At 45.3% G+C, this 22874-nt stretch overlaps 1 protein-coding gene across 1 annotated transcript in view; it reads right to left on the reverse strand.

The window, feature by feature from the left end:
- COL13A1 (collagen type XIII alpha 1 chain) overlaps positions 1 to 22874 on the reverse strand; it is a 578485-nt gene that overhangs the window by 204624 nt on the left and 350987 nt on the right. Inside the window, exon 21 of the mRNA XM_029610690.1 lies at positions 19741 to 19767. Coding sequence (XP_029466550.1) covers positions 19741 to 19767 — 27 coding nt within the window. The remainder of the gene's footprint in view (positions 1 to 19740; positions 19768 to 22874) is intronic.

A 22874-nucleotide genomic window follows, 5' to 3' on the forward strand; every position in this document is an offset into this window, starting at 1 on the left:
TTGGTTTTAGGAAACATCGCTCAACTGAGACATTACTTATTTCCTTAACGGACTTTGTCTTAAAAGGGTTTGATATTGATGAATCTTACTTTCTTGTGCTAATCGACTTAACAGCTGCCTTTGACACAGTGGACCATACTCTTCTGTGCCATCAGCTGAGCAACACTGGGATTGACAGTAGTGTTCACAGATGGTTCTCCTCCTTTCTAGCTAAGAGAACATTCCAAGTTAAATTGGGCAATCACAAATCTGACACCTTCCCTAATAATAATGGGTACTTGCCAGGTTCTTATGGCCTGGATTGGCCACTGTTGGAAACAGGATGCTGGGCTTGATGGACCCTTGGTCTGACCCAGTATGGCATGTTCTTATGTTCTTATGTTCTAAGGCTCAGTCATCTCAGCAACACTATTCAATATTTATATGCTCCCACTATGTAAACTACTAGCGGATGTAGGAATTACTTTCTTCTTGTATGCTAACATACAGTTCTACATCCCATTCTCCAAATCATTTGGAAATACAGTATAGACAGAGGATGTGGTTAGTGCAGAGGATGTGGTTAGTGCAGTTAGTGTAGCTGGGTTCAAAAAAGGTTTGGATAAGTTCTTGGAGGAGAAGTCCATTAATGGCTATTAATCAATTTTACTTAGGGAATAGCCACTGCTATTAATTGCATCAGTGGCATGGGATCTTCTTAGTGTTTGGGTAATTGCCAGGTTCTTGTGGCCTGGTTTTGGCCTCTGTTGGAAACAGAGTGCTGGGCTTGATGGACCCTTGGTCTGACCCAGCATGGCAATTTCTTATGTTCTTATGACACTGTCAACATATATGAAAGCTATACAGCAGGAGCTAACACAACTTAAACTAACATTAAACCCCAAAAAGCCTGAAATCATTTGGTTCAGTAGATAGTTAAACCAGCGGCTATAGACTTGGGAATTCTCAAATTACCCCCTCAAATCAAGTATGGGATTTGGGGATCCAGCTAGATGAGAACCTTCCTATGAAAAAGCACATCAACAAATTAATGAATACAGGATACGCCAAACTGCGTATATTAAATCGTTTAAAACCTTTACTGATTTTCGAGGACTTCCGTACAGTACTGCAAACCCTAATTTTCTCAGACCTAGACTACTGTAACTCCCTATTACTTGGTCTTCCTGCCAGTACCCTAAAACCATTACAATCACTACAAAACGCCTCAGCACGACTCTTGGCAAGAACTAGGAAATTTGATCACATCATACCCTTGCTGATTTCAGTGCACTGGCTACCAGTACAAGCTTGAATCTATTTTAAGGTATTAACGCTAATATTCAAAATCATTTACTCCAATAACACCTGTATGATAGGAGTGACTTTACAAATATATACACCTCAGCGAACACTAAGATCTCAAAACAAAGGACTACTGACTGTACCCACAATACCGAGTACACATATGTCGCAAATAAGAGATCATGTGTTGTCCATAGCGGGTCCAAAACTCTGGAATTCACTACCTGAGATGTTACATTTGATATCAGATAGAAAGAGATTTAAATATGAGCTAAAAACATGGTTATTCAAAAATGCATATAACCTAACTTAAAAACAACAGAAAGTAAAGAACCACAGTAATAAGAATGAAAAAAGATAAGAATGGAAGAATGAAGAATAATTCTAATGAGTATGTAAGAACTCTGCACAACATACTAACTTATATGTGACATTTGTAATATTAATTGATTTATGTACCTCTCACCTATGTCCTAGATACTTAGTTAATATGTAATGAACATTTCATTTGATGTCTGCTTATGAATACGACCCAGTAACTCATCTTTAATTGTTGAGCCAGAACTATGAATGTTACTTTGTAAACCATTGTGATCTTTACATGGAAATTCAGTATATAAAATGTTTAAATAAAGTAGTTAAATATTCTTTTTATTGGTATTGTTTTACTAATTTTATTGTTTTATGAGGAATGGTAATGTTTCTATTTTCCATTCTTGCAATGCATATAGAATTTGGCTTGTTGCAGTTTCTATTTATACTTTATGGTCTCGTTATTCTGTATTTAAGGGCCTATCTGTGTTCTGCATATGTGTCTGAGGTGAGGTATTTCACTAGTTGTAGTTTCTGTGTACGTATCTATAGCAGTTTGGGTTTTCTGTTTTCCAAATGGGCATGTACTGATATTTGGGTCTGGCAGTTAGTGCTTAGGTGTCTGGCTCGACCCTGAACTTACATTTAAAAAACATATTACAATAAAAATTCAGGAAGGCTACTACAAATTATTAGTGCTTAAACGCCTAAAACCTTTATTAAATCATGAGGAATTTAGAACTGTGGCACAAGCATTAATATACACAAATCTGGATTATTGCAACTCTTTGTTGTTGGGTCTTCCAAAAACATCGATTAGACCTCTTCAGATTTTACAGAATTCTGCTGCAAGACTCATCTCTGGCACTAATTTTGGAACACCCTACCTAAAGAACTGAGGACCCAGCACATCCTGAAAACATTTAAAAAAAGACCTAAAAACATTTTTATTCCGCAAACTCTATTCTAACTATCTGACACCTGATCATCCCAGCCCTCAACAGAACTCGCAAGCATAATCTTCCTCTTCATGCTCTCCTGATGTACCCTTTTTCACCCCTCCCTGCTCTCTCACTTGATTCATTAAGTTCAGTGAAAATGTTCTCTTCACTATTCTGTTATTCAACTACTAAGAAAAAATGTTTACTGTTCACAATACTCTACTGTTCCCAACTACCATGTTAACTCCATTTGATTGTATGCTAATTGCATATTTTGTATGCTAATTGCATATTTTGTAAACCGTTATGATGGCTCTACCGAATAACGGTATATAAAACTCTACAAATAAATAAATAAATAAACTAATAAAAAAGATCATATTACCCCATTCCTTGCTGAGTTACATTGGTTACCAATTGAATTTAGAATTCAATATAAAACTTTATGTCTAATACATAAAGCGGTCTATGCCGAACAAGTAGACTGGATGAATGCAGTTATTCACATTCACACTCCCCAACGAAATTTGCGGTCAGCAGGCAAAGGTCTTCTCATAATTCCCTCGGTTTCCACAGCCAGACTTACATCTGTTAGAGAAAGGGCTGTGTCATTAGCGGGACTAGGTCTTTGGAATTCATTACCTGTTGATATAAGGCTCCAAGGTAACTTAAAAGAGTTCAAGAAAGCTCTACAAACCTGGTTATAGGAACAAGCTTTTCAAGTAGTAGCTAGTTAGAAGTATTATTTTATTTTAGTTGTTCTACAATTTTAGTTTTAAATGTATTTTATGAATTAATTTTATATATGTATTAGCATTTTTTATGACTGTTTTGTTTTTTTTAAATTTTTTTATGAAATGTAATGTATCTTATTTTCTTTTTATGTATTTTATGTTATTATTATTTTAAGAAACATTGTTAACCGATGTGAAGGTATGTACCAACACCAGTATAGAAAAACTAACTAACTAAATAAATAAATAGAAAGTTTATCGTACTGTCATTCTGTTTTCTCATGGCTTTCTGAGGACCAAGCCCATGCCAGAGACGCATTACAGTAAGCTTAATATCATATGGGTGTTGCACTCGCTGGCCGCAGGAGGCCGCAACTGGCAACCCTAGCTCCAGCCCCAGGGAAGCTTCCCTGACGTGCCTCCAGGCTGTGCGATCCTCCTGGTCCTGTCAGGCCGTTCCGGCTGGTGGCACCACTGCCGACGCCGGCGTCTCTCTGCCCCCCCCCCCCCCCAGGCGCACGCACACTATCCTTCGCGTCTCTTAAAGGGCCACCACTTGTGACCCCGCTGATGAGTCAGGGCAAGGAACTATTTAACCCTTTCCTGACCAACAGGACCTCGCCTCGGCAATGGATTCTACTCTTCAGAGTGCGTGTTGTCTGCTCCTGGTTCCTACGTTCCTACGTTCCTGATTCCTGCTCCTGGTTCCTGATTCCTGCTCCTGGTTCTTGATTCCTGCTCCTGCGTTCCTGATTCCTATTCCTGGTTTCTGCATTCCTGTTTCCTGCTCCCGGTCCTCATCCTCGCTCCTCACCCTCTCGGATTGCTCTCCTGGCTCTGACCCTGCTTCGTCTCCGGATTCTGCTTGTTTGCTGCCTGCCCCGACCATCTGCTTGTCTTCCGACTCTCCGTGTTTGCCATCTGCCCCGACTCTTGGACTGTGCCTCGTTCCTCTCATCTGCTGCCTACCCTGGCCTCTGGTCCGTCTGACTTCGCTCCGACCTTCCTCTTCCTGGGATTGGTTTCTCCGAGAGACCCGCGCCTAAGTCCTGCCGGCCCAGGTACCCAAGGGCTCAACCTGCGGGGAATGAGGGCTGGTATAGGAGAAGGTCCTGTTGGGTCTTCTCTCCTGAAGCTGCCTTCCGACGACGAGGACCTACAGAGGCCTTCCCTTGGAGGTAGCACCAACCTTGTCTTGGCCAGGGGTCCACCAAACAACAATGGGTTCCAAGTATCTTTTGCTTTATTGCAGAACTTCTGGTTGGCACCAGAGCAGTGCATGTAAATATAATATACATATTGTAAGTGATATATTTACTTCTGAAGACTGTACGTTGAATATCATTTTTCATGTAAAATTTGTTATAAATGCATCATTTTAAATTGTGTGGAGGGGCTGCAAGGCTGTAAGGTCTGCTTAGGGCACCTAATACCTTGAACCAGTTTTGGGCATTGCTGTACAAACATCTAACAGTGTTTCCCAACTTATATATTGTGTAATGGGTGAGGGTGCAGGTGCCAAATTGCCTGGCTACGACTCTGGTCTTCCTCCTGGACAACAGGAGCTTTTCAGGTCTTGTGAAGTTCCTGAGAGAGGAAGAAAGAAGTTAGAAGGTTCTCGTCTATAGCAGAGACAAAGGAGCTGAGTTTGGGATTCCATTGAGAAAGGAGTCCTGTGATTTGAGAGAAAGGAGTTTGTCCTAAAGCCAGGATAATTTCCCAGCTCTACGTACGTCAATGCCCTTTCAAAGACAGAAAGAAACTTTCAGGGAAAAGTGAACTGACAAGAAGAGCACAGGGAACTGCTGCAGCAAGCAAAGATATTTTCAACATCAAAGGTCTCCTGCAGTGGAGAATGGTTGGATATATCTACCAACAATTCAATGAGCAAGCTAATGTGGACAAGTTGGCACTGAACTGTGATGTTCTTCTGTAACCTTGTCCTGCCCTATCTCTGATGGAGCAGAGAACAGTGCCTGAACAGTCTGCTATAAATATTTTCATTGCTATACATTTTTTTTTTTCAGTAAAGAGACTGTTTTGAAAACCAGAAAAATCCAGTGTGCTGCGTATTATTTGGAGAGAAAAACAGCTGGAGTATCATGTGCCAGTGTCCCAATTCACATGAAGAATTAACAGAGATTTATCCTGTCCCCCTTTAACAAGAACCCAGAATTACAAATGTTTTTTTTGTGTGACTAATGAGCCGGGTGGCTAACATTAGCAAGTCTTCGGATTAGTAGCTCAGTGATCTCACCACAAGACCGCAGCCTTTCCCACAAAATAAAATAAATAAAAAGCAAAAGAAATTCCACAACTCTGTAGTTAATATAAGAATTAAAAATAGTTAATGAGGATGTCTGTCATGAACGGCGAGAGGGGGTGTTCCACCCTTAACTAAGCAGACAGGCCATGGGAATTGAGAAACCCAACTGAAAAGGTCATGGGCCTGAGGACAATGTTTAAAGCCTTTCACACAGGTAAATATAAATTTAGCCCGGTAAATTGGCTGCTCTAAAAATTGCCCTCCTCTGGCCAGTTAAAAATACGCATGGTCTTCAGTAGCACATGTATGTCACCCCCTAATGGGGCACATAAAAAAAAAAGTGTCTCTGATGCTGGGTTTATATGATCCTGGCAACTATCTATGTGGGTTCAAAATCATGAATTTGTAGGGTAGATCAATATTTCCCAACCAGTGTGCCATGGAACAGTGGTGGGCCTTCAGACCTGATCAGATATGCTGCAGAAAGTCACCACTGCCTGATATTCAGGTCCAGGCCAACACCTGAGCTCTTCTCTCAGCATCTTTCAGCAACAAGAGACACCATAATAGTAATATTTATAATTTAATAGTGCTTGTGGAGGTATGCAGTACTGCACCGGGGTGATAAATATTCAGGTATGATAAGTATCTGCTCCAAAGAGCTTCCAATCTAAGTGGGTACCGAAGGCAATTGGAGATAAAATGATCTGCCCAAGGTCAGAAGCAGTGTCAGTAGGAGAAGAGAAAGTTAAACCCTGGCTTCCCAGCCCATTGTGCTAACCACTCAGCTACTCTTTTTTTCCACCACCAGTGGTGGTTCTTACATGTGTAGCTCGTTTCTGAGAACATGCATAAGGCAAAAGAGTTTGCATTGAGCACAAGATACGGCTCACTCTGAGTCTGGAAGAAACAGCAGTAAAGGAGATCTGGCATCCACATGTGGCAGCCAAGGTAATTAACTGAGTCGGCTGCCCCCACCACACTGACTTCTCCCTTCTCCTGCACTTGTATATAGAGGAAGCTGTTACCTTGTGCTGGGTTCATGTGTCTCTGTCCTGTCTCTTCACTGATTCCCTAGCTCTTCTTTTGGCCATATAGACCCTTTTCATGTTCGCACTGCCTAGCTGGTGGAGGTTGATGTGCCACACAACATTTTTGTTAATGTCGGTGTGCCTTAGGCTTGAAAAAATTGGGAAACACTGAGGTAGATGGTGGACTGAATCTGGCTCAAAGGTAAGGGCAATATTTCATCAAGCTGGACAGGGAAAAGTAAACCCTCCATTTCCCTTAGAGCATAAGAACATAAGATATGCCATACGAGGTCAAACTGAGGGTCCATCAAGCCCAGCATCCTGTTTCCAACAGTGGCCAATCCAAGTCACATGTACCTGGCAAGTATCCAAACATTAAATAAATCACGAGCTACTATTGCTTATTAATTAATAGCTTTTTATGGATTTTTCCTCTAGGAACTTATCCAAACTTTTTAAACCCAGTTACACTAACTGCTGTAGCCATATCCTCTGGCAATGAATTCCAGAGCATAACTATGTGTTGAGTGAAAAAGAATTTTCTTCGATTTGTTTTAAATGAGCTACTTGCTAACTTCATGGAATGCCCCCTGGTCCTTCTATTATCTGAGAGACAGGCCGATACAGTAAAGCGCGGCCGCGGTTACCCTGTTTCTAACCCGCTTTGTACGCACAATTTGGCCGCGTAAGTCTAACCCGCGATTCACTATCCGTTTTTACCAATCCTTACCGCTTCTTGAAATCGACGCATATCCCTTTCCACCCGCAGCATGTATATAATAATTAAACGATGGGTTTGCTATTCCCTCCGATACAGTAACGTGCGCCCCGATTATTGCCTTTTTAACCAGCTGTTTTGCCGCGTCTTTAACCTGCTAATTTACCGCCTACCCTGACCCTGGCGTTAGAGTGGTGAACTTAGCCGCCCAAGTGGCTAAGTTCACCACACCACACGCCAAGCGTCAGGCAAGCCCCAGCAGAGAGAGACGAAATTTCACGGGCAAACTTTCCCGCAGCCCCCGCTCACCTGCCCTGGCCGCAGCCACGCAAGCCCCCAGCAGCAGCAGCAGTAGAAGGGCGTCCATGGGTGCTGGTCTCCCGTGCGGGCGCGCTGACAGCTCCGGAGCAGCCCCAGTCCTCTCTCCCCTTCTCCCGAGGCGCGCACCGCGGCTCCCCTGCCTCCCGGGGGCAGCCAGCGGCGAGAGTGGCTTCAGCAGCCCGAGGCGGATCGGGCGCTCCCCATGCGAGGCGGCTTCCAGCAGCCCCCGCCGGCGAAGGTGCATGAATGCACGCCTGTACGTGCAATTTGGGCGCTCAAGGCAGCGAAGGTGCATGAGCGCACGCCGTGACCTGAGCGCCCGGCTGGACGTCCGAGGTCACGGCGTGTGCTCATGCACCTTCGCTGCCTTGAGCGCCCAAATTGGATGTACAGGCGGTGAATTGAACTGCGAGCTCATCATGCCAAAAGAATTGCATCGGCAGGCAACCTGAAGATTGCCAGATAAAAAAAAAAGCTGCCCTCGGCTGGAGTGATAGGCGGGCAGCTGCCTCCCCTCCCCCATCAGAGAGAGATGCCCACTTCTGCCAGGACCTTTTAGCCTGTGGTGCCAGTGTAAAGGATCCCAGCTTACTGGCGTGCCTGCCTCTCAGGCACCGTTACAGCCCAGCAGTGCGAGGTGAAAGAAATTCTGCTGGAGCCGACTGCACGGCGTGCCAGCAGCAGCGCTCGCTGCGGGTGCAATGCATGGAGTGCCAGGGCGGCCCCGGGCTCTCCGCCTATTCCGCCGGCTGCCACACAAAGGCGAGCGGCGGAGCCCAGGCCGGGGAGGGGGCGGGCCGGCGGAAGAGCCCCCGGGGCTCGGGCCGGGGGGGTGGGGTGTGAGCGGGAGGGGGGGGCGGCGGCTCCCCTACCTTTCCTGCATGAGGGGCAGCTCCGGCTCGCCTGCCTCCCTCCCTCCGCTCCGCCGCTCACTGCCTCCCCAGCTCCATCTTGCAGCTTGTGATGTGGGGCGCTCACCCCTGACCCAAATTTGAATAGGAGCCTTGAGCGCCCAAATTGAACGCACAGGCGGGCGCTCAAGGCAGCGAAGGTGCATGAGCGCACGCCGTGACCTCGGACGTCCAGCCGGGTGCTCAGGTCACGGCGTGCGCTCATGCACCTTCGCTGCTTTGAGCACCCAAATTGCACGTACACGCTTACAGGCGTGTGTTCATGCACCTTCGCCGGCGGAGGCTGCTGGAAGCCGCCTCGTATGGGGAGCGCCTGATCCGCCCCCGGGCTGCTGAAGCCGCTCTCGCCGCTGGCTGCCCTGGGAGGCAGGGGAGCCGCGGTGCGCGCCTCGGGAGGAGGGGAGAGAGGACTGGGGCTGCTCCGGAGCTGTCAGCGCGCCCGCATGGGAGACCGGCACCCATGGACGCCCTTCTGCTGCTGCTGCTGCTGGGGGTTTGCGTGGCCGCGGCCAGGGCAGGTGAGCGGGGGCGGGGGGAAAGTTTGCCCGTGAATTTCGTCTCTCTTGCCCGGTCCGAAGGAGGGTGCTTTGTTTGGCGCTCCCTGCCTCCGATCGCCGGCTGCTGGGGCTTGCTGGTGCCAGGCGCTCAAGGCAGCGGGTTCTGTAGGAGAACCATCCACTTCCTGGTACCTGTCATTTCAAATGTTATTGAAATGACATTTGAAATGACAGGTACCAGCGCACCCAGGATACTGTATAGGCGCTGTATAGCGCTCTATACAGTAAAATGGACTGCGCACGCCTACCGCTTCATGGACGCGCTTTGGATGCGGCTTGCATTTGCATCTCATTTAAATACTGTATCGAGCGGTATGTGATCCAAACTGTGCGTGCGGCAAACGAGGGTGCGCCCGGCACTGCCGCACTCTTTCTTACGCGTCCTTACTGTATCGGCCTGAGAGTAAATAACCGATTTACATTAACTTGTTCAAGTCCTTTCATGATTTTGTAGACCTCCATCATATCCCTCCTCAGGCATCTCCCCTCCAAACTGAACAGCCCTAACTTCTTTAGCCTTTCCTCATAGGGGAGCTGTTCCATCCCCTTTATCATTGTGGTCATCCTTCTCTGTACCTTCAGCACTGCAACTATATCTTTTTTGAGATACGGTGACCAGAACTGCACACAGTATTCAAGGTGCGGTCTCACCATGGAGCGATACAGAGGAATTATGACACCCATCCTTTTATTAACCATTCCCTTCCTAATAATTCCTAACATTCTGTTTGCTTTTTTGATCGCCACAGCACACTGAGCCTTCTGTGACATCTGACTGTAACCCACAGCCAAAATCCTCAGTCTTTGCTTCCTCAGGCAAGGAGACACTCCTCGAACCTATAGCTCTGGATTTAAGTAACTAGAGACCCACGCAATGGATGCCAAAATTATAATGTTTATTCTTCTGGGGTTATCAGCTGTCAATTCATAATAATAAAAACCACCAGAAAAGATGTGTCACAGGATTCACAGCAGAGCCAAACTAAATGCACTTTAATTTCCTCTTCCTTTAGCACTAAAATCTTAATCTGGTTCTCAAATATCCTTGTGATTGTAGTCATTATTCAAACCAGATCCCATCAGTACTCACATTCCTTCTCAGAAGTATTCTCAGTACTACCATTCTGGATATCTCTAGCAATTCCCACAAAGTAGCTGTGGTCCATAGTTCCCCTAAGTTCACTGGGCACTACTTAGAAGCCTGGAATAGATAGAAACCATGCTATAACCCCTATGGATCAGCACAAATTAATCAAAAGAAGAAGTTAAGTGACAAAAATTGCATTTAGGTAAAAGGACTTTTTAATAGAGGTAGATGACCAGAATTAGGGCCTGGGCCACATGTATTTTTATCTGAGCTGTGAGGAGGTGTTCCCAGAAGAGTGTTTAGATCGGGAGAAGTAAATAGTGCATGCACATAACTTTTTCACAAATATGCGCACTATTTTACACCTCTTGGCTGCCCACAGAAAAAAGCGGGTAGAAGGTACAGGGCTGCTTTTAGAGCTTGTACATTATGCTTATTATCAAAGAGAAAGTATGCATGTTCTTTCACAGTGAAAATTGGTATCAAGTACATATGCTAAAGGCACCTATGTGCTTTACACATATGCAGGCTCTTTGAAAATTGTCCCCAAGTATCTTCAGCTATGTCAGAGGACGAGTAGGAGATTTCATTGGATGGCCTTTCCCCAGCTCATATTCCAGTGCTCAGAATTTTGTAGTTGGCCACGGTGAAAGCTGCAGTAGTGAAACACAAGGCCAACTGTAGCTCAAAGTCCCACTCAGCAGCAGACTCTGGAAAAACAGGACATATTTTGCAGCATGCACAAGATGCCCTTGTTATGCTCAGGCTTGTGAACCCTTGGGCCGACGGGAGGATGGAATACCTTGGAGGAAGATCCGTAGGTTCTCCCGTCAGGTGGCGAGGCAGGAACAGAAGATGTGACCAGCTGACCCTCGGCACTATAGACAGGCGCAACTGTGAAGGCGGCCGAAGAGTCAAGACGTCAAGGAACGGAGGTGTGTCTTCGCCACTGGAAGTCCGTGGTCCCCCCAGGAGGAGTCCGTAGGAACCCGGGCTGCTGGGACTTAGGTGGGCCCTTGGAGACGATGGTCAGGAAGAACTCCAAGGTCAAGTGCCAGAGTGTCGTCGCTTACCAGTCCGAGGTCACACACTGAGGGATCACCACTTGCCAGTCCAAAGTCACCCACCAGAGAATCACTGCTTGCCGATCCGAAGTCAATACCAGGAATCACCGCTAGCCGATCCGGTCAGGAAACAGGAACACCAAGACGAAACAGGAACAAGGAATCAAGACACTGGAACTCACCGAAGCAAGCAGACTCAAACAACTCTCACAGGAGACGTTGCCAAGTCAGGGAATGAGCAGTGAAAGTCTCCCTTTATACTTCCCCTGCTCAGGCTGATCAGGAACAGGTGAGGCTTGTTAAAGGGATCAGGTCCCTTTAAATCTGTACAGGAGGTGCGGCCTCGCTCCTAAAGATGGCGGCGGCCATCTTTGATTTCTCTTGCGGAGGAGAAAGATGCAGGACGCCGCGAGGGGGGAGCAGGGACGGCTCCCCCCGCAGCGAGGAGCGACGGATCCGATATCAGGGCCCTCCCCCGGGGCTCCCGCCGTGGCTCGCCGCTGCGGGCCAGGTAGGGGACCACGGTCGTGGCCTGCCACGGCCGCAGAACACAACAGCCCTGTTATAGGACAGCCAAGACACCTACATGAAGAGCGATGATTTCAGCTTTCTTCTTTTCAATACAGAGAGAGTAGTTATTCACTAATTTTACCACGGGAAAGCAGTCAAAGGCAAATAAGAATTCAATCAGGACAGCAAATAAAATGTTCACTTTTTAAAGTCAAAGAAGGGGCTGCACAGAGGCAAACAGGGCAAAAAAAAAAAAAAGAGGCCTTTCGTGAAGCATTTTGGGCCTACTCAACCTCAAGCTGCAGAATGAATTAGATGCATCAGCTGCTTCGTTTGCCTGTGAATAAGACTCATTATCCTTTTTCAGACATGCAAGTCGCTCTGCTGACCGATCCCTTACAGAAAAAAGGGCGGGTAGACTGCACTGAGCATGTTCACATCAGCACAATTTAAGGACAAAGGGACCGATGCAATTAAAATGCACTGAAAGCGGGCGCTGAGTGTTAACTGAGCGTCCGTTTCCTGAACCTGATCGCCGGCACTTGTTTTAAACTTTTTTAAAGATTTTGTTCGAACATAAAAGCAGTATTTTCTGCTTTTCTGTACAACTTTAGAGAGTGCTCAGCAATTAATGCCTGCTCTAGGCGCACATTTTTTTTTGGCATTGCAGATGATTTGCTAATAGCCTCATCAACATGCATTTGCATGTGATGAGCGCTATCAGTTTTGCCCCAGGTTTGATGTGCGTTGTGTAGACGCTAATCCCCTTATTGCATACTAATCCTAGTATTGCATAAAGGGTTTAGGTAGCACTTATACAACCCGCGTCCAATTGCCAGTTAAACAGTGCACTCGGCTGAGCGCGCTGTATTGCATCGGCCCCAAAAATCCTAAAATGCCTGGCCACATTTTTATCACCACAAAGCCTCATCTGTGCACTCACTGAAATATTTGCTTACCTCAGCTACATAGCAATCAATGGGGAAAGTATCAGAATTGCCATGTATGCTAAAAACCTTGAAAACAAACTGCCAATGCCTTAGCAAGCTACAGGGCAGAAGGACAAGTTGGCATGTAAAATCAGTATGTAGAATTAAATCATCTACACAATCTATTCTGCATCCGTCTCCTATAGCTGTCCTCTCCACGTAGGGACACATCGTCCACTTTTCTGTTATCCACACCATGCAGTCCTCTACCCTTGTATTGTTGCCCTGACCTCAAAATATTATACCCCCATTCCACACAGGCCAGAAAAGCTAAGGATACTGGCCACTGGAACCTCAGTTATCACACACATAAGGGCTTTATCACTGCGTCTTCTACCCTGCATCCCCAGCAGTCATACAGTAATAGAGAGGGTTGTGCCTCAATGCATCCCATTCCTACAAGCATCCTGCCACCTTCGACAACCCACCCATCTTATACATTGGCTGACACAGTACATTCTAGGCTAGGATGCTCTGAAGTCTCCTTCCTGCCTGTCTGCCCCCAGGTAAGGGGGAATAATATAAAATTAATTTCAATTTATTTGTAAAAATAATAAATATTCTCATTTTATTGTTAACACTTTGGTATCTTTTGTATTTTTTGGCAGGCTTAGTGGTGTCTGCAGAAAAGATGAGACTGGGTGCAGGACTGTGAATGCATGCATACAAGGGGCAGTCCCAACTGTCCACACCGATTGTAAGCAAGAGGCATGAGTAGGGGCCAGGCCAGCAGGGACACTTATGGATGGCATGTTGAGATGCTCATGCAGAAGGTTGGGATTGTCAGTGCTGCTTTCCAACAGATGAGTGCTGCCATGAGCTTTGGAGATCATGTTACTGTCTCTTTAAAAGTGACCAGAAACAGCTGCAAAACGGGTCTTTTAAAGAACTTTTCCCTGACACTTCTTTTTGCTTCCATTAGAATGGAATCGGATACAGTAAAAGAAAATAATGTGTCACGGGCCAACTCCCATGACTTTCCATGACAGGAAAAGAAAACACTTTTTCCCCCACAAAATATAATTGGAGCTACGTGGGCAAACAGAAGGCTAGCCGGAGTAAAGATTATTTCCAGTAGAGTCCTCGAGGACAGGAATAAAACCCACATAAGCTTTTTTTGGGGGGGCTGGAGGAGAAAGAAAGGAGAATGGAAAACAATGTGGAGAGGATCCCGACTACGATGTATTGCTGTGTATTGGCAAATATCTTCAGGAGAGCTGAAGAGCAGTCTAAACAGTGGCCAAATAATTCCTTTTACTACAGTAAATATTTGGGACCAATGACTCAATCTGCAAATACTTTTCTTCTGATGATGATGATGATGAAAAGATAATGGACCTTTAATAGGTGTAAAGACTCAGATTTTTGAAGCAGGTTTTTCTCCAGTTAATTGAAAAAGCCTGCATCGGGCCTATTGGTTTCAGAATGGGCTTTCTTTAGACTGCTAGATGAGGTTTTACAGATACGGACTTTCTACCCTCCACACCTGGCAGGTTTGTTTTTTACTTTAAATCACCGGCTAAGTCCGACAACACAGTACCAAAAGTTGGTAGTTACAAGCACAGTGGAGAGCAAGAGCCATTCAGTACACCAGCAGAAACTGGCTTGCAGATGGGTTGAATTGTACCTTCCAGCCTGCGCTCTCTCTCCGAGACAGCAGGGACTCGCCTTTGCACATTCCGTTCTGCTAGCTTGGTGACAACTATTCCTGAGCTCTTTTGGAACAGGGGAGAATCTCCTATTTGCAGTGTTTCTACATTCTGTCTCACTAATCCCACAGCCTCTCTGTTTTTCCGTTTATATACCTTCAGTGTGCCAAAAGAAAGTGATATCCAAGAACAAAGGTGGAAATGTCCCTATAGCGCATCTTTGTAAACATGCGGCTATGAATAACTGAGCTGGGCCTGAAGAGAGTCGGGAGGTGGGGAAACGATAAAGACACACGGGTCCCCCAGAAAACAGGGGTTAGGTACAGGCCAACGGTATGACTTATGGGCTCACTGCTCTCCAAAGGAGGAGGCTGCCCTGAGCACGGGGAGCACAGTAGCTGTCCTTTTCCAGCACAAATGAAAAGAACAGATTGTTTTGTTTCTTGCTTGTCTCTGGTTCTGTAATAGGCTTATGAGTAAAGGATTTTTTTTTTCCCCCTGAGTTCTGTACAACTTGTGAGCAATGGAATGGAAAGCCTGTCATGCTGTATCAATCAGTTGAATATAAAGTAGGCCATTAGAAACATGCACCACTCCCTACGAGTTCAGTTACAGACTCTTACTCCTTTCCTTCAAGTCACCCAGGGTTATGAGAGCTGCAGAAGTAGCAGTCACCACTTGGAGGCAGTTCTATTTCCACAACTAGAAACAGGGGTACTTAGTAAAGGACAGTATTTTTTTGTTTTGTTTTTAATGGGAAGATTAAATTCTTCTGATGTGGGTAGCACTGACCCAGTTTTGTGCCCTCTGTGGAGTCATGTAGCAAGATGTTAACCCGTCATACTCTTCACCTTAGCTGAAAGGCCAAGACGGGACCGTTCTCAGCATCTGACTCAGACCTTACATTTGATTTTAGCAAAGAAGAGGCTGAGAAGTCAATTAATAGAGAAGATCACACAACTCTATGTTCAGTGAGACGGGGCCACCATCACAGAAGGCAGGCACTTTGCTAACCATGCTATTCACCTCCATAGACTTTGCTAATATTCTCCATGGTAACTACCTGAAGATACATAAATCACACCCTTTAATATCTCAGAAAATTGAGATTGATGTGATTGCCGATTCCCTTCCCCATGTACACGTGACACCGATTAATCAGTTGAGCTTTACAACTTGAAAGTTTACACTGATACAATGAGCTGCTTCAGAGGAACTACTACTCAGGTAATATCAATGTTAACGAGAATAAGAACATATGGGCCATCATATTTAAGTTTCTACTGTGTACTTGACCCACATCCATATTTTACAGGAAACAAAGACACTTTTTAGTGCAGCTTATAATTCTAATTATTAGAAAGAATATTCATAAATGAGGCAATTTTGAATCCCCATGGAAGAGCTAGACCCAGGGTACCGCAAGCTCTTTATCAAAGGGAAAGCTTCCCCTCCCCTGCTGTGGGATTTCCCTTTGAGATTGTGTCAGGCATGGGAACAGGACTCGAACCTTAGAGTGCAGATACCCACTGAAAGTATGCACGAGGCTTACAACCATTTTGCTGTAAAGCAGAAATTCACAATGCTGCCAGCCGCATTTTCAAATACAGCACCCGTCTGGGCAGGAGTGCCTGGGGCTCACTCCTGCCCTATTTTGACCAATTTAAAGATATGGATGGGGCAAGACATGGGGGGAGGGCACCAAAGGGCAAATTTATTCCCACAAGTTGGTTGGGCGGTTATTTTACGTTTGTTTAATTTGTAATAGGGATGTGCAGAGGGACGGCATACGTTGCATTCAGTATTCGTATTCGTCGGGGGGCAGATACGTTGCATTCGGCAAGGGGGGCCCCCGATACGTTCATGCGTTCATTCTTATTCGTTTCCCGGCTAAAATTGAATTAACTACAACCCCTCACCCTCCTGACCCCCCCCCCCCAAGACTTACCAAAACTCCCTGGTGGTCCAGCGGGGGGTCCGGGAGCCATCTCCTGCAATCACACCGTCGGCTGCCGGTATTCAAAATGGCACCGATAGCCTTTGCCCTTACTATGTCACAGAGGCTACCGGTGCCATTGGTCAGCTCCTGTCACATGGTAGGAGCAATGGATGGCCGGCGCCATCTTGTGCTCCTACCATGTGACAGGGGCTGACCAATGGCACCGGTAGCCCCTGTGACATAGTAAGGTCAAAGGCTATCGGTGCCATTTTGAAATCCGGCAGCCAACGGTGTGAGTGCAGGAGATGGCTCCCGGAGCCCCCGCTGGACCACCAGGGAGTTTTGGTAAGTCTTGGGGGGGGGGGGGGTCAGGAGGGTAGGGGGTTTGTTTAAATTCGCTCCTTTAGACGGCCGAATAATTTGGTGAAGATTTGTTGTATTCGTGGGGAATCACGATACATTTCGCTTCCCCACAAATACAACAAATATGGCCCTATATGTTGTGGATTACCAATACGTTGGAAATGAATGCACACCCCTAGTTTGTAATCCCTGCTTTGGGTGGATACAGAGGCCATAAAAGAATTTATAGTTCTTATGGGGCTGGATCCGTTCAAACTAGCTCTTGCACAAGTCTCTTTCTCCAGGGCCTGAATCTTTTTTGGTGGTGGGAAAGCAATCTTCCTTCAGGGCCCAGAGTGACAGGGGTGACTCCGTAATTACTTTCCCTGGGAGAAATGTAGTGCCAATAACACGCAGGAGACTCTTTCTGAGTGTCCACATAAAATACTTTATTGAAGATGAATCAGATGAAGTAATGGCACAGTTCAAATCAGTTCTTAACCCCACAGCTAGGGTCCCTATCCTGGGCACAACCCGGAAAACCACCCAGCAGCCAAGGAGTGGTCAGCAGAGGGTAGGCTCAAATATCCAACTGAGGCAAATCTCAAAACACCTCCTCTAACTTTCAAAACAAAACTGCACTGCCCCCAGAGCTCTCAGGAGAGAACTGTTTTTATTACTTAGGGGGACGGACAGCCCAGCACCCTCAAAGGGAGGAGCTCTACCGAATGCTGTCTCCTCTTCTTTCCTAGCCTATCTGTCCCTAGCAAAAGGAGTTAAATCGAAGGCACTACTGATAATGAACCCCAGTGGATCATTACAGGTTTATTTTGTTTTAAATAAATAAAATACACAAAACTAAAAGGGCCAGATTTTAAATGGCCTACGTGCGTAAATCCCGGGGATTTACGCTCGTAGGTGGCCTTATGCGCACTGGGCCTATTTTCAAAGGCCCGGCCACACGCGTAAAACCCCGGGACACATGTAAATCCCAGGGCTTCAGGAAAGGGGCAGGGAGGGGGCGGGGCGTCATGGTCTGGGGTGGGGGGGGCGTGGCTAGAGGCCTCCGGCACAGCGGCCATTTGCAGGGGGATCGTGTGCAAAGCTTGAAACCATGAATCAACCAATCATACTGGCTGATTTGGAGGATTCCAACTGCTTAAAGTCCTATGTATGAGCCAAAGTGAGAAATGTGTACACTCACCTGGCCAAGACGCTGGAATAGAAATGAGGAAAATGACAGACACTGTCTTGGATAAGGGGTGATATCCTAATAACTGGACAGCGTGGATGGGCTGGTTGGTCTTTTTCAGCTACAATATAGAATCCAGTGATTTACGTGGAATCTAGCCCATTATATTTTCTTTTTTAAATATTCCTAGGTAATGCTGTTACTTTAAGAAGTAAAATCTGTGGCACCATTTGCTATGGTTCAGAGCTTTCTCGTGTTGCAGTGCATTTATTTGTACAACCAGTGGTTGCAAAAATATCAATTTAAAATCAAGTGCAATTTTCCAGAAAACAAAAGTACACTGGCCGGTCCTCTGATGCAGGCATTAGATGCCGAAATGGTTCAGTGTCGGGTAATACAAGATTCAGTAATCGGGCTATAGAACTAGAGCAGATATACCTCACATAGGCCAGGATTCATCATTCTGTGCGGAATGATGAACCCTGTGCTATAGGAGGGCAGGGGGCGAAGCAGGGGGCGGTTTAGCGATAGCCTGCAGCCGGCCGCACCACAGCGGTGTGGTTTTGCCTGCTGCGGTGCGGCCGGCTGCAGGCTATCGCAGGCATAGCGCCACCGTAAAAGGTGGTGCTATTCCCAGTGCTATTGCCTGTGATAATGTTCGAAACATTATCGCTGGCAGCGGTGCCGCCGCCGATTACCATAATTTCCTCCCTAATTCCGCCCCGACTCCTCCCCTCCCCCTAATTTAAATCTTACCGTCATGATAAAGGCCTATAGTGGCTTGGAAAATAACCCCCATAGAGAGAAAGAAAGCCATACAAGAATCAACAATTGGGCTGGAAGAAAAACATTAATGGGATAAACTTCAGTATCCGTGCTGCAGAATAAAAGCAGACTTACATCATAAGAGTGAAAGAGTTACCCAATTGGGTTGCAAAAAATTAAATTATGCATTTTTTAAAAAGAAAAAGTTATAAATTGTTCTTCATGAGATAACAGTATAGTAAAGTAAAAGATAATATCTCATTATGAATTTATTTATATGATATACCATATGTATAATTGGTCTGATGCATGTACTAACACTTTTTTCTAGTAGTGCTATTGGGGGTTTATGGCATATAATTTTTAAATGATATTTTGTATATGTGAATGTGGATGAGAGTATGTGTGAGGTGTTGATACAACAAAATAAATTGTAAGATAGATTATTTATGGGGGTAGTTTTGTCTATTGAGGTAATTAAGGAGTATTAAATGAAAAATATAAGAAGTTTTGTATATTGAGAGATTCAAGATCAATTACAATATCTATATTAAAATTTAAAGATAAGAATTTCTCTTTTGTTGTCCCTAATATACAATGGGGTACATATTGAAAAGCCATTTAGACAAATAATGGGAAAATTATCCATCTAAATGGCTTAGCCGCATATTCAAAAGGCTTATCTGGCTAGATTCTAGCCGGATAATGAATTATCCGGCTAGAATCTAGCCAGGTAAATTGGGGACGCTCCTGAGGCAGGAGGTAGGTGTTCCAGGGAGGAGCGGAGTGTGCCATAGGGCAGGTCTACAATTAGCCGTATACCACATATCCGGCTAACTCTAACTTATCCGGGTATATTCAGCGGCCCGGCTGAATATTTACCCCGTTGTGTTTTTGCCTTATTCTATTTAGGGATAGAGAGGTTGATTTGTATTTGAGCTCTGACTGGATATGATCTCAACCTACTTGTCCATTCTTAATCTGTCCATTCTTTCTTTGCAATATTCCAAAGATTTATTATTACATTGTCTTAAATCCTGCTTCCTGCTCCAAAGGGGGATTTGGAACTTGAACTGGATAGAATTTACTCTCAAAATATTTGAAAAACTTTGGTTATACCGTGCCTACCTTCATGCCTGGATCTCCCATTTCACCCTATTGGATGAAAAGAAAGAGAAAAAGAGGAGAAAAAAGATGGAACAGTTGAAGAAAAAAAGTATAAAAGAGAAACTTTAAACAGCGACTGAAGGAAACAGACAGGGCACAGAAACCACTCATTAGAAAAACAAATTGGTGTAGCAACAGAAAATGACCCCCAGCGCAAAACTGGGCAGGAAGCACTGGATTTCATCTGCATAAAACACGACTAGTGACATGCTGCCAATTTCTTATTAAAGGGTTCTCATGCAGTATGACACACCGAGGTCAACATTCAAAAGCCATTTAACTCACATGTTATCTGTCTAAATGGCAAGTTTTGCCATATTCAGAGGCATTCCAGGGGTGTGTCAAATTTATCTGGCTAACTTAGCTAAGGGGGTCATTTTCAAAGGCTTATTGCGTGCGATAAGCTTCTATTGCACGTGAAAAGTCCCTTTTTGTGTGCGTTAGCTTGCTGGGGATGGAGTCAAGGCGGCGAGGGGAGGAGTTGGGGTGGTGATGTCTTCGCTGGCGGCGATAAGGTTAGTAACCTTATCGTTGCCAGTAGTGCGCCGAATAGCGCCACCTTTCATGGTGGCGCTATTCGGTGCGAAAGCCGGCAGCAAAGACTTTCGCAGGCCCGCCCCCCCCCTTCGCCCCCCCGCCCCCCGTTTTCGCGGGATTCACCATTCTGCGATAGATTGGTGAATCCAGACCTAAGTTAGCGGCATAACTTTAGCAGGCCTAAAGTTATCCGGTCTTGTGTAGTCGAATAACCTGCCACTTAACTGGATATCTGCAAAAGATATCCAATTGTCAATCCTTTAAAAAAAAATAAACACAACCGCAGGCCTCCCAGCCTGATTCTCACCCCCTACCACAAAAGTCTGACCTCCCCACACCTACTCACTAGGACTCCCCCAACCCCCTGAAATGTAAAAATAAATGAAGATATTGGTGGTGGCTGGGCCCAGCTATCCAGCCCCCCTTCCTCCCTGCTTAATATACCACCTCCTCAGCCCCCCCCCCCCCCCCCCCCGAAACTCCCCCTCACCCTGAAGCCCTTGCACCCACCTAGTATCTGAATAGGGTCCTCCTTTTTAAACCTGGGATTGTGGTACACTGAGATCCTGGGCACCTCCAGCATTACTGTGATAAGCGCTCTGGAAGCATACCCTACGGATAACTTGAAGTGGGGATATTCAGTGGGACGTTTATTTCACTGAAGATCCGTGACAAGTTATCCAGATAACTTGCCCTCTCAGCAGCTTGCAGAATATGGACCTCCCTGATTTCAGATGTTTCTCCTTTTCTATGCCTATGAAGAAAATCTTTGATAAATCATGCCTGACATCTGTATCTGATCTCACACATTCATTAAATTTGCTCCCTCAATCAAGGGTAATTTTCAGAGTTATTTATGTGGCTAAATAGTCATTAACTCATATAAGTTTGGCTATCTGATACTTCATAAGGCAGTAAAGATTTTAATTCAACGTTGCTTACTCTTAGTCTTTCAGACTAAGAGAATTCTCTGTTTAATTTTGTATGAGATGTGAGTCTGATGATATAGTTAATCACTGGTTTTACATTTATATGCTCATTTTATTTTATTTTTATGTTTTACATTAAAGTGATGTTTTATTGGTAAGATGTGGTTTTATAAAACGTACATGCTATAACTCGCTCTGAGCACTTGTTTTGTGCGGGATATAAATCTAAATGTAAGGAATGCTTTGCTCACTTACAGTGATTTTCCCTTTGTCAACACTAAAGGGACTGCCTTGTGGTGTAGGGATTGGTCATACTCCCTCTACATAACTGGGGTTAGGCGTCAGCATTGTGTGGGTGACTCTTGTTTTAATGCTTGAAGATGGGAGAGTAAAGTTTTTTCAAAGGACCCTTGAAGGCCCTACAGCCTGCACAATGGAGTTAGGGTTTTCTTTCTTTTCAGCCTTCGTGGATCGAGGATATTCCATGTGGAAAGAAAGAAGAAGAAAAGAGAGAGAGAAGTGTTTTAAATTATATTTTACTTGAAGAGCGCTGGGTTTTTGGGAGGATCTGCTGCAGCTCCAGGAGGGAATTCACCTTGCCTAAGGGGAATGGGCTTTGGCTACTGTTTGGCCTGTGGTTTCCCTGAAGGAAGAAGCAGAAGAGAATATTTTTGGCGTTTCCACTTATTTTGACGGGAGGAATGTTATATAATCACCATTCCTATCCACTGGAGGAGATAAGAGGAGGTGTGTGCTTTTTTTTTCCCTTTTCTGTTTCTGCTACGGGGAAGGATACTGACTGAGATAGAGATTTGTGGAGAGACTAAAGCACGAGGATTTAATTCATTTCACTATTTTTGTATTTTTTCATCTTGATGTTTAGGAGTTGGACTTTGATTGAGATTTTTTGAGTTACATGAACTATTTATTATTTGAACAGCATGCCAAGTGTCCAGCCGGGATTTTTTCCAAGCCTGCTGAAGAGAGCAGTCAAATCTCTGAGGAGTGAGCAGATTGGGAGAGTAATTGGAGAGGTTTTGAGAGACTGTGTAAGGATCCCCACTCCCCGCTAGTGAAACCCCCAGCACCCGGTGGTCACCAGCCTGATAAATGGGTCTTGTGTGGTCCTTGAATTTCAGTTCACTGCCGAAGAGGGGATTACATAAATAAATAAATGTAAGAGGACCCCCAAATCTGTCCCTTACTAGCAGTATTTGCCCCTTGTTGGAATGGCAATTGAGGCCTCAACAGGTCACCCTGTTAGTCATGTGAGTCAGAGGTCTCCCTCCAGACCCTGCCTGTATGTGTGAGGTCGGTGTATTCTAGATGTGTTATTGTAGTGGCCCATTCCCCACTGGGAGAGATATGAGATTTAACAAAACTCCTGTACTCATGTGACACAGGAGGGGAGTCGAGAATCAGCCTTAGAACAGGGCTGTGGGAGTCAGGTGTCTCTCCTTGCAGAGGACACTTGGGTAGTCTGCCCCTCCATAGGGACAGGGCAAGGAGGAGTGATATACTTTTGGGCAAAGGGGGGGTGATGCCTGAAAGGAGAGAGAAGTTCCAGAGCCCAGGACGGGTGAACTCCTGGGTCTACAGATAGGGTTGTGTGAAGGAACTGCATCTGAG

Source organism: Rhinatrema bivittatum, chromosome 7 (assembly GCF_901001135.1).
Source record: "Rhinatrema bivittatum chromosome 7, aRhiBiv1.1, whole genome shotgun sequence".
Lineage (NCBI taxonomy): Eukaryota > Metazoa > Chordata > Amphibia > Gymnophiona > Rhinatrematidae > Rhinatrema > Rhinatrema bivittatum.